General features: G+C 36.4%; 2 protein-coding genes across 3 annotated transcripts; both read left to right on the forward strand.

Moving 5' to 3' along the window:
• Positions 1-257: 257 nt before the first annotated feature.
• Positions 258-3,773, forward strand: LOC103495211 (uncharacterized). The gene is made up of 4 exons (XM_008456684.3): positions 258-626; positions 1,502-1,921; positions 2,667-2,917; positions 3,426-3,773. Exons 1-3 carry the CDS (start codon positions 540-542, stop codon positions 2,889-2,891), a joined length of 732 nt encoding a protein of 243 aa, XP_008454906.2. The 5' UTR covers positions 258-539; the 3' UTR covers positions 2,892-2,917; positions 3,426-3,773.
• A 1,085-nt stretch (positions 3,774-4,858) lies between these two features.
• On the forward strand, positions 4,859-11,454 carry LOC103495212 (uncharacterized). Of its 2 annotated transcripts, none has more exons than XM_008456686.3 (7): positions 4,859-5,187; positions 8,745-8,821; positions 8,917-9,102; positions 9,184-9,279; positions 9,350-9,421; positions 9,892-10,008; positions 10,524-11,454. In XM_008456686.3, exons 1-7 carry the CDS (start codon positions 4,977-4,979, stop codon positions 11,313-11,315), a joined length of 1,551 nt encoding a protein of 516 aa, XP_008454908.2. In that variant the 5' UTR covers positions 4,859-4,976; the 3' UTR covers positions 11,316-11,454. The 2 variants fall into 2 exon arrangements, with proteins under 2 accessions (XP_008454908.2, XP_050939030.1); XM_051083073.1 differs by having other exon boundaries at positions 4,871-5,187; positions 10,560-11,454.
• The last annotated feature ends 4 nt before the right edge of the window (positions 11,455-11,458 follow it).

The raw sequence follows: 11,458 nt of genomic DNA on the forward strand, positions 1-11,458 counted from the left end.
AAAACAAAAATCGATAAAAAAAAATGTACTTAAAATGTAGAAACTGCTGCTAGTTATATGACACTTATATTATTATTATTATTCTTTTTTTTGCAAGTAACTAGTTTAAGTCACATACTTACAATTTTATAACTTACAACAATTTAGTGAGATATAAACTTTACTACAAAATAATAATTATAATTGTTATCTCAATCACATAATTATTTGGAGACCGAATATTTTCCTAAAATACAAAATCTATAAAATAGGGTAATAGAAATTGAGTTCTAATTTTAATTTTGATGGTTTTTTTTTTTAAAAAAAAGTAATTCGATTTAGTTATAGCAATCTTCCTTCCTTATCACCGTGGGGAGCCGGCAGCGTATTCGGGTCCCGTCATCTTAAACCCTTCTATCCAAGTTAAGGTTTTTCTTTCGCTGGAGCTGACGACCCTCCCATCAAATTTTCAGATTTTCTCATGTGTTATAGTGTCTGAGAAGAAACCCTCCTTCCAAATTTGTGTATCCTTCATCGAAAGCTTCAATTGAGGTCCAACTATGGCGACCCACCTGCTTTCTCCGCCCACTCACTTTCAAACTTCCATTAAAATGGCCCTTCACGCCCCGTTTCTTCTAGCTCCCAGTGTAAGCTCGACGACCCTTCCTCTTTCTTCTTTTTCTGAAGTATTTTCTGTGAAGCTTGATTTAGTGGGTGGGATTTTAAGAGCTTGGTTTATAGTTTTCGAGAAAGCATTTGTGTTGATGAAGTTAATTGTTAGTCGTGAAACTATGTTGATTGAATTGATGGAATAACCTTTATATAAATTTGTGGGTGATGGTAATTGGTGATTTGAAAACTCAATTTGAAGGAAGATGGTGTTGCTGTGAAGGAAAAGAGGTATAGACATATCTATTTTAGCTTCTCATTGCCATGAAGGAAAGGAGAGACCATTCAAGTGGGAAGAATGCTGAAGACTGTAGTTACCGTAGGGGTGTATCTATGTGTGAAATAGAATGATCAAGTCTATCCTAGCTTATTAGCTTAAACTTTTGAGTTTACTCATTAGTGTTAATTGAATGTGATGATAATGTAGGGGCTCTCGTTCAAATTCCTACCATGGTATTTCCTCTTTATTCAACATTAATGGCCTATGGATTGAACTTTCTGAATTGAATTAATATCCAAGTCTAAACTAGAAATGATTGAATTTGCTTTAGTTTGTCATCTAATTTTTGTTGGTGAAGTGGTATTTTAGTCAATGATGAACGGATAATGCATCTTCTGCTTTTAAAATTTAGATTGTGCTGTGTTTTAACATTTCTGTGATGGATTTGCATTCTGTTTAATGAATTTTTTCAACTTTTTCTTGAGTCACCTTTTGCTTAGCCTGTTGCCTTTTCTCTTTCTTAATTCCTGCTTTTTCAACATAACTGACGTATCCAAATTTATATGTCAAGACATTGTTGGTTGAGTCATGTTGTCTCGAGCAATTTGTTCACAAAATTTATTCCTATTGTAGTGTCGGTCTCCAGAATGCAGCCACATAGTGAGTTTAAAACCACATAAAAGATTTCAGAATGCTAGATCAGTGGTCTCTTGTGCTATGAATATGACTGCAGGACAGTCAGATGATTCAGGAAGGGTAAATTGGGATAGTTTGAAGAACAAGGTAGAACAGCTTTGGGATACTTCACCAGAGCCAGTGAAGTCTTTCCCTTGGAACGAGGCATTGGATAACTTCATCCAGCTTATTGCTGACCTCATCTTGACGGTTATCAAGTACTTGTCTGTACCATTACTCCTCGTAACCTCCCTTAGCGAGATGTCTTACTGTGCTCATGAAAAGAAGCTTCTTATTGTCCCATTTCCATTTATAATTGGCTTCTCCGTTGCTGAGGTCATGAGACAGACAGCTTTAAGTCTATCTCCAATTCTTAAGGTAAGATTTTATTATCACCTCTCCATTATGTGTGAGACGTTAGTTGAATGGATCGTTGTGATGGTTTATTGACTAAGCATTGGTCTGATATCATCCATTTTAGTTCTGTTTCTATGTCATCCTTGTTGAAGCTTTGACAATAACATTTTCTACTTTTTATGGATTACGTAAATAATTCTTATGTGCGTGTGAGGCAGTTGAAAACCATTTTCTAATTATTAACCAAGTGAGATTGAAAACAATTTCAACCATCTGATGTTGCACTTGTTATTTCATTTCTTTATTGTTTCTTTTAGTCAACTGCTCCTTGTTCTTTGTTGTCTTTGTTGCATTTTTCATTTTGAACGATAGTCATTTTTTAAATGCTATTAGCTAGGAATGTTCAAACATGTTTTATTAGTCTTCCCGTTGATTATTTTTCTTTGGAACACACTCTAAAGCTTGCCCTCGAGTAGGAATACAATTTGAAGAGCTGTTTGAAATTCTTCATTGGCCTCTAAATTCCTATAATCTACATTGGCTATGAGGATACTTTTCATCTTGGATGCCTTAACTGTAGCGGCAAGTAGGAATAATGATCTCTTGGGGGATTCAGTAGGTTGCTGAGGTTGTCTGATTAATCGTGGATGAACTCTTTTTCTGAACATTTCGTAACTATTCATGTTATAATTGTTTCCTTCTAAAATAGAATTGGCAAGTTAAAAGTTCTTTCTTTTCTATTCTCCTCCTTTTTCCTTTTTTCCAGGATCTAGAAGTACCTTGGCATTTGATCACAATTGCAATATTCTTCACCCTCATTAAACTGCCCGGACCATACTTTCCATATTGGGGTCGCATATTCATTCCTCATTTGGCAAATGGAGGTTTGGTCAGAACTTTATGGTCTTTTTTTCTCTGGTTTAGAAGACCCCAGAAGACATCGATGTTGCTGAAGCATAATGAGAATCACTTGGATACAAAGAAGAATTAATCGAAATCGCATAAACAGTGGACCAGGTATTTCAATAGAGGGAGGGTCCAAGTACAGCAATTTTATTTTATTGTTGTTATTTTTTTATTAATAAAAATAATTTAGAGTTCAACACATGGAGGTAGAGGATCTGAACCTCTAACTGAGAATTTATGCTTTAAGCAGCTTGGGTTAGTTGTAATTTTTTTTCTGTTTATATATTTCTATATCGTCTTAAGTTTTGTTTGTGTTCTATCATTGTCTCTTGATAACTGGATAACACATGAATTTGTTGTCAAATAAGGTTCTTGGATTGTAACAAATGCAAACTAAGGGACGAACAATTGTTTTTGAAAACGGAAAAAATGGTTAAACAGAAACGCGATAATCATGATCATATTTGTAGTGTTTACATGTGTAATGAGATCCAATTATCTGGCACTAGCAGATGCATTTTGTTCAATGCATGAAACTTTACACTCTTGTCTATGTAGGATTTCTTGACCTGCTTGTAATCCCCTTCTCTTTCAATCAATTATCCTTTTTCTTGTGCAGATGACATTGCTGGCTTCATCAGAATGAAGTGATTGATCGAGCAAACTGGTCGATAGCGTCATTTAGCGTGAGACTGATTGTGCTTCATCAAAGGCATCATTTTCCTGATAAACAGTTCCTTATAAGCTTTAAATGAAACCCAATGTAATGCCAATTTTCTCAAAATTTTCTTTCTTTCATGTATGTAGCACAGAAAGTATTGGAGGTTGGTTTTACACTTCAATTCCTTCCTAAACTTTAAGAAAATTAGTAAGGATGGTGTGTGAGAATAATTGTATAACCGCTTATTGTAGGGCGAGAGATTGAACGCTCAACCATTGATATAATGATAGGTGTCATCATCTCCAAGGCTATGCTCTAATGGATTATGATCTTAGGTGTTAATGTGATAGAACCCGGATATATTGGGTATATAGAATAATGGAAATACACAATAAACCAAGTGATCCAAGGTACTTGAGCCCTTCATCACTCTCAAGCATATCTTGAGATAACTCTCAAGTCCTAATTTACCTACCAAATATTTTTGCAAACCAAGTAATCCATCCCAAAAGCTTTTGCACATCCTAGGAATCAAGGGGACGGTAATATATGAAAAAACAAACAAACAAAACAAAGTTAAATAAATTAGTTCCTATTTTGAAGTTTGTTTAATTTTAGTTTGTATACTTTGAATTTTTTTTTTAATGAAAGATGTCTATGTGGCATACGAGATAATGAACCTATCTATGAAACTACACTACATAATCAAAGTAGTAATTATGTCTCAATTTTAACTTCAAAATAAGGTTGCATTCATTTCTACCTTTCATATTTGTAAAATTTGGATGCTATTATTATTGTCATCATTACCATTAAACTCTAACAATCAAAATGAACGTAATAAAAAATAATAAAATTACATTTGCGATAAATAAAATACTACACCAATCCACATTACACATTTGGTAAACATGGTCTAATGATTAAAAGACGATTTAAAGAATTTTGTTTTTAAAAAGAATAAACAATTAAAATTGAATATTAAAATACATGGACTATTTGAAACGTTGAATTCTTAAAGAGGTAATAATACTTTTTAAGTTGATAATATGGGAAGAGATATGCGATACCTTTATGTCAAATTTAAAAAGTTGTTGCTCCTGTCCTTTGTACTAAAATCAAAATTGGTACCATTAGACTATCATCACAAATTTACCTAATAATCATTTGTATAAAAAAATAATGAATTACTAAACGATAATTTTTGGTTTCTAGTGGTACAATTACAACAACGAAGGATCTTAATAATTGATATTATCTACTAATCTATGTTGGAATGGTTGGGTTAGAAATATGTATAACATGAATACTAAAAAGAAAAAAAAAATGTCAAAACATGATAGAAGGTTGACTTGAGAGAGAGACTTTGGAATCCAATTTGGTTTTAAAGAGCAAACTTAAAAAGCCCTACCGCTACCACCACCGTTCTTAACAAACCCCTCCCTCCACTCCCCTCCCCGCTATTCCCCTTTTCCAACACCACACTGATTTTCCTTTATTCCCACCGCCATGAAAGACCACGAGGACGGCGAAGAGCTTCACTCCGACACTAACAAGCGCAAGCTCGAAGAGAATATTCAATTGGCCAAACAAAAAGCTCAGGAAATTGTTGCTAAGCTAGTCAGCAATGCCGAGTCCAAACGCCCTCGTTTTGAGTATGAACCCCCCGCTGCCGCCCCTGCGCCTCTAAACCCACCATTATCCTCTTCCACATTTCCTGGTAAGCCAGGGAAATATCTTCAATTCCTTTGCATCTAGGGTTTTTTTCTTTATTTCTTTCTTTTAAGAGAAATTAGGTTAAGGTAATTTTCTGCTTGTCTATTTTTATGCTCGTAAGTTTAATATTAGTTCTTCCTTTGATTCACTTGTGGTTGGATTTAGACTACTTTGATAGTATAGAATTTTGGTTAAGTTGGGTGTACGGTGAAAGATTTACTTGTTTGATTTGTTGGAGAAAAGGGAATTGGAGTCGGCCTTTATGGAGTCCGAGTCATTTTGTGAAACCAAAGGGTAATCTTTGTGATGGAATTTGAAGAAGGTTTCTCACGGTCTATCAAATCTAATATTGTTTTAACAATTTGTCTAATTTTTGGGGTGACATCAATCCAGTCCAAGGGTTCACAAATCAATTTTGTAGAGAGCTGTGGAGTTTATACCGATTGTTACCCCATGGTGTTGGCATACTTCTTATTGTAATCTGTAGATTTCCACTGCTTTACTATCTGCTAGACAGTTGGGACCTTGATGAAAATGAAATTCTTTCTTTACTGGAACTTGTGTGTTGATGCAAATGAAAATTTCCCACGAATTCTGCAAAGATGTTGTTCCGAAAGATATTATCTAGGTCTTCTACTTCCTCTGTTTTCCGACAAATAATGTATCCTTACAACCTGATCAAAGAGAGTGGCTTTCTCTTTTCTGCCAAACAAAGAATTTACCTTTATATTTTCACCTAACACATAGACGAGAAAAGGAGAATGGTTGAATGGTTTAACAAGCAGTGAAAAAAACAACTACAGAAAAGCCCCCAATAGGGTCAGGACTCCGAAGGCAAATATCCGTTTTTCCGTTCTAAACTCAAACTCCTTAACCATAAAACGATTTTCCATAGAAGTCAAATAATATAAATGGGGAAACATTAAGCAGAGGAGTCTATCCTAACCTCTTATCCTCCAAATGTACGTTTCCTTTCCATAACACATGGAACACTAGTTCAGATGAGAAAAATAAGAGAGCTCATTGGAGCTTAATTCACAGGAGCGACTCAAGTTTTTTAGAGAACTGTCATCTGCTGCCATGGTTAATTCCCGCCAAGTCCTGCAAAGTAGATTCGACCTCAGAGTCCATTTCAAGAATACATGAGTTACAGCTCATGCCCTCAGAAAGTTGCCCTTGGCCAAGGCAAAAAAGATACTTGGAGGATGTTCTTGCCCACAAGCAGGTTATTCCATTCTGACTATTTTGTAGGGGTGTTGGTCAAACTGCTCAGGCCAAAAACAGGCATTCAGATGGACAAGGACGGTGGCCTATTAAATCTGCATCATTCATTCTAGGTCTTCTCAAGCTCTCTACAGCTGTGTGGTGCTCCATCTTGATCAATACTATTGCTGCTTTAAGTTTTTTTCTTTTTTCCTTTTAAAAAAACAGAGGATCGTTGCTTTGATCACTGTAGAATGAGTTGTTCCAATTCCATTGCCCCCAACTTTGTAGTTTATCAAATCATCAATCATTTTTATTTGTTAGGAATTCTTTTTCAAATTTTGGATTTCCATTCCTTTTAAGCAGAAGAGTTTATATATCGAGACTTTCTTTCACTCTCCACTGGAGCTCAATTCACAGTGGAAGCTCCCCTTGTTCTATAATGAAACTTGAAGCGCAAACTAAAAAGGGATTAAATTGACTGAAATGAGTATTGGTTCAGGTTAAAATCTGCTCAACCATTGACATAAGGAAAACTGAAACTATTGGGTTGGTTGCGGGTTTAGCAAGTCGGAATTGAATGTGCCTCAAACCAACCAATTATATATATAATCGTATTGGATTTCAAAACACGATGGTTGTATAGTTGGTTACAAACACCACCTTTAACCTCCAACTCTTGTTGTTGATTCCTACAACTATATGTTTGGCATATATTTCTGATTTTCCTTCCGTTCAATTTAATACAGTCCATGGTCAGGCCTAGCCTGTCCACCACTATAGTTATCCAAATGGCGAACCACCAAACCGAGCTGACTAAACTGCTGGTTTGCTTTCAAGCAGTTTGGTTGTGTATGTTTACGATTTCGGTTTGCTTTCCTGACTTCTTAAACAAATATGATGGTTTGGTTTCAGTTTGACACTCAAACCGACCCAAATCGAACTGCTTACGCTCCTAAATAAACTAAGTTTTCACTTGTGAAGGTTTTCCTTCGTTAAAATCAGGAATGGTACAAGACCTCCTTTTGGATTGATGTTGGATAGTATAGGAGCTATCAACAAGGGAACTGAATTTTCGTCTAGTGGCGATTATCTATGTAACTTGTAACAACAAGAAATGGGTTAGTTGCAATATGTTGGACGGTGAGATGTTTTTGTGGAAAATCACTGCTAGAAGGAACTTGTTGGAGGCAGAAGTAGAAGATTTTGAGCATTTGGCAGGATGAAGATTGAAGAATATGGAACATTTAGAATCCAAATTACTTCTTGTTGGGGTATTTGTTCCAAAACCTGATTGTAAGTTGTTTACTTCTTCATAAAGCACTCGCTCTTGCAATAAATAGGAGTGGCACTGACTCAAATATGTGGAACTCTTTGTGTGGCACCCTTTGTTTTGGGGTAGTTAACATCCTGGAAGGAGCCCAAAAATGACCTTTGCTTGCTGTCCTTATATTCAAACTAGTGCAATTTATGTACAAATACAAAAGAGAGTTGAAATCACATCTTGCAGTGTCAATTTATGAGTAGGTGCTGGAACTTCATCTGTGAGTGCTTCAATTTACAATTGTCCTTCCACTCAACTACAGTTAAAACATTTCATAATTGGTTTGTGGCCACAGTCAAAATGATCCTTAACACTAGGCTTATGGAGTTTTATGAACAGAGTGAAACAGTACCACTGAACGACAAGATTAGGGGGTGGGTAGATCAAGATGTTACAGAACTAGGAAAGAAACTTTGTTCTCGACGCCTTCATGTAGTTTAGACAATGAATATCTGTTTCTTTATTCGACAACAAAAGCATAGTAGTTTAAAAAATAATGTAAATTACTTTTCAATTTGAGGCTGTGTAGTGTACGATAACTCTGGGTTTGTCATTGAAATTTCTTTATTTCTTTCCTTTTCTTCTATGTTTGTTTGTCTACAATAATGGATTGTGTAACTCTTCTTCACGAAGAACGAATTGTATTAGGTTTTAGATGTATGACTATCAGACTATGGCAATGATCAATGGTGTAGTCTCAATCTAATATTTATTGCCTGTTACTTGAGATTCTTTTTGGCATGTTTAATTTGCTTAATATTTCTTATTCTACTAGCTTGTTTTCTTTTTCAAAAATAATTCTTATTCTACTAATCATGAAGTAGATGTTGATGTTCATTTATTTTCATACTCAAATAACTCTGCTTCATGTCGTGTCGTGTTCACTTCTTCCATTAAGATCTGTCAACATGCTTTGGAATCCTTGAGATTCACACTGTTTTTTGTATTCTTTAATACTGAACGTGTGTTGCACTTTCTATTGAAAAGAAACACAAATTTGTCGTGCTAGATTTTGCTAACTTTCAAGTGTTTAGTTTCTTCTGGTACTCAAGCAGGTCCATATCATGGTTTTCAAACCACAAGCAAGAAAATAAATATTCCAAATATTAAGGTACTTGGTTTTGCCATATTGTTTTCAGATAGATTACCATTTGCCTACTGCTGACAATGGTGATTTCCGCCCCCCGCCCATAAATCTGTTTGTAGGTTGGATTGATTATCGGGAAAGGAGGAGAAACAATCAAATACCTCCAACTCCAATCTGGTGCTAAAATTCAGATCACCAGAGATTTTGAAGCTGATCCACAGTCTTTAACTAGAGACGTTGAATTAATGGGCACCTCAGAGCAAGTTAGCAGGGCAGAACAGCTTATCAATGAAGTGATTGCGGAGGTAAAGCACTGATTAGAATGCTATCTTTGTCAACTTTTGTGTTCGAGATGTGAAGCTAATTTAGGCACCTTTATGTAACAGGCAGATTCAGGGGGTTCTGCCTCCACCACTAATCAGGCAATGAACTCGAGTCAACCTGGAGTTGAGCAGTTTGTAATGAAGATTCCTAATAATAAGGTAATTGCTTTCGTTGTGTTTTACTACCCTTGAAGATAAAGCTAATGTTATGTAATAATTTTGTTTATAGGTTGCACTTGTCATTGGAAAGGGAGGTGAAACTATAAAGAGCATACAGAGCAAGTCAGCTGCTCGTGTTCAGGTATTGTATTATCTAGATACAGTTGAACAATTGAACTTGTGTGGACTAGATACAATTGAACTGTTTCCCATGCAATTATTGCCGAACAAAAACAGCCGAGAGCCTTTAAAAATTAGCAAAGAGAAGGAATACTACTGTTTGAATCTGTTTAGTATTGTTAGATTTATAACTGTCTGAATTGTTTGAAGTAGCATATTCTTTGCCTTCTTTTCTCACTTCAGCTTTGTGTATTTGAAAAAAATTAGTTCACTCAAAGGAAAAAAAAAATGATCTCCTCCGTTTCATCATTACAACATCTTAGTTTTCTTATCTGTTTATCCCCCCCACCCAGAAGAGTGCCAGACGGGATTGTACTTGAAGAAAAGATAAGAAAATCACTTTGGCCTCTTAGCCCTTATTACAATATTATATGGCTATTTGCACCATTCACATTGTACTCTGGGTCCGGAATGCTAATAATCATTTTACAGATTATCCCTTTGCACCTCCCTCCTGGAGATACATCGACAGAGAGAAGTGTTTATATTAATGGGCTTAAGGAGCAGATTGAGTCAGCCAAAGAGTTGATCAACGAAGTCATAAGCGGGGTAAGTCAACACTCATCACATACCTCTGTTGCCCTCACATTTTTTTTTTATATCGGGGAGCATGGTTTCCTTTCCAAACTCCTAACTTTCTAAATGTATCATTAGGAAATAACATATGAACCATCAAATTTCTTCTAAACTATGTCGTTTTTTTTCTCTGGCTTTACAAATTTCCTGCTGAGGTTTCTTTGGTTCGTTTACTTATATTATCGTCTCCGATGCCCGATTGAAAATCGGAAATGTGCATGGCAATCCGTAGTATACCTCTCCACTTTTTAGTACAATTAATTTTAAAGCAATATTTTTGCATAATTTATTTAGTACTTCTAATTAATGAATCTACTTATTTGCTCCGTGGAATTTCATTTTCTTGGCTGGTCTATCTTTTCAATAATGTGTAAATTAAACCTTTGACTTCGAAGTTGGTAGGATATTTAAGAGATTGGCATACATTTTGGTAGAGTGCAAGATTTTGAATATTGATAATCTTTTAAGTCATATACCCCTTTCTGCAGAAACGTCTGGTATCTGAAACTAATAGCTATGCGCAGCCAACATACCCTTCTACCAACAATTGGTCTCAAGCTGGACAACAACCTCCATTGCAACAGCAGCAACCCCAATATGGTTATGCACCAGGAACCTATCCCCCGCCTCCGGGGCCACAATATTACAGCACCTACCCCCCAACTCAAGTAGCAAGCTGGGATCAATCGAACCAATCGACCATGCAGCCATCAGACCAAAGTACGGGATATAATTACTATGGCCAACAGTCTCAGGTCGGGTCAGCTCCTCCTCCATATCAAGACTATAGCTATGGTCAGCCAGCCTCAAGTGGCACTCATGGTTATGATCAAAGCTACTCCCAACAGGCACCAAGTTATGGGCAGATTCCACCAAGTTATGATCAACAAAACATGTACCTTAACTCAGGAAGTGCACCACCTGCTTTGCCATCAACAAATGGAACCTCTGAAGGTACATATCCTACTGCAGCATACCAAGCTTCCACTGGGTACTGGACTTACCAGACAGACCCGACCCAGTCGCTTCCTCAGACAGGAAATGACCAGTCTGGGTCTTACCAAACCGTTAGTGGGGGTCATGCGCAACCTCCTGTGTATGGGCAGAGTGTGTACCCTCCTCCACCAGGTGTGTATTCGGCTCCGGCTCCTCCTCCAGAGACAGTGGCTCCAATCCAATCACAACCACCACCATCAGTTGAAACATCCGAAGATGGAAATTTGAACAGTGGGCAAAACCTAGCTCCTACTGTGCAGGAAACTGCCAATTCAGAAAGCTGACCATGGAGTGGATCGCGTGTAGTTTATCAAGAGCTATTTTTGTTCTTTCGTGCATTTTTTATAACTGATATATATAGATATAACATACTTTGATAGCGATTTTAGAACCTCTAATGAATTTCCCTCATTAAAATGTGAATTTA

This window comes from Cucumis melo, chromosome 1, assembly GCF_025177605.1.
Source record: "Cucumis melo cultivar AY chromosome 1, USDA_Cmelo_AY_1.0, whole genome shotgun sequence".
In the NCBI taxonomy this organism is placed as follows: domain Eukaryota; kingdom Viridiplantae; phylum Streptophyta; class Magnoliopsida; order Cucurbitales; family Cucurbitaceae; genus Cucumis; species Cucumis melo.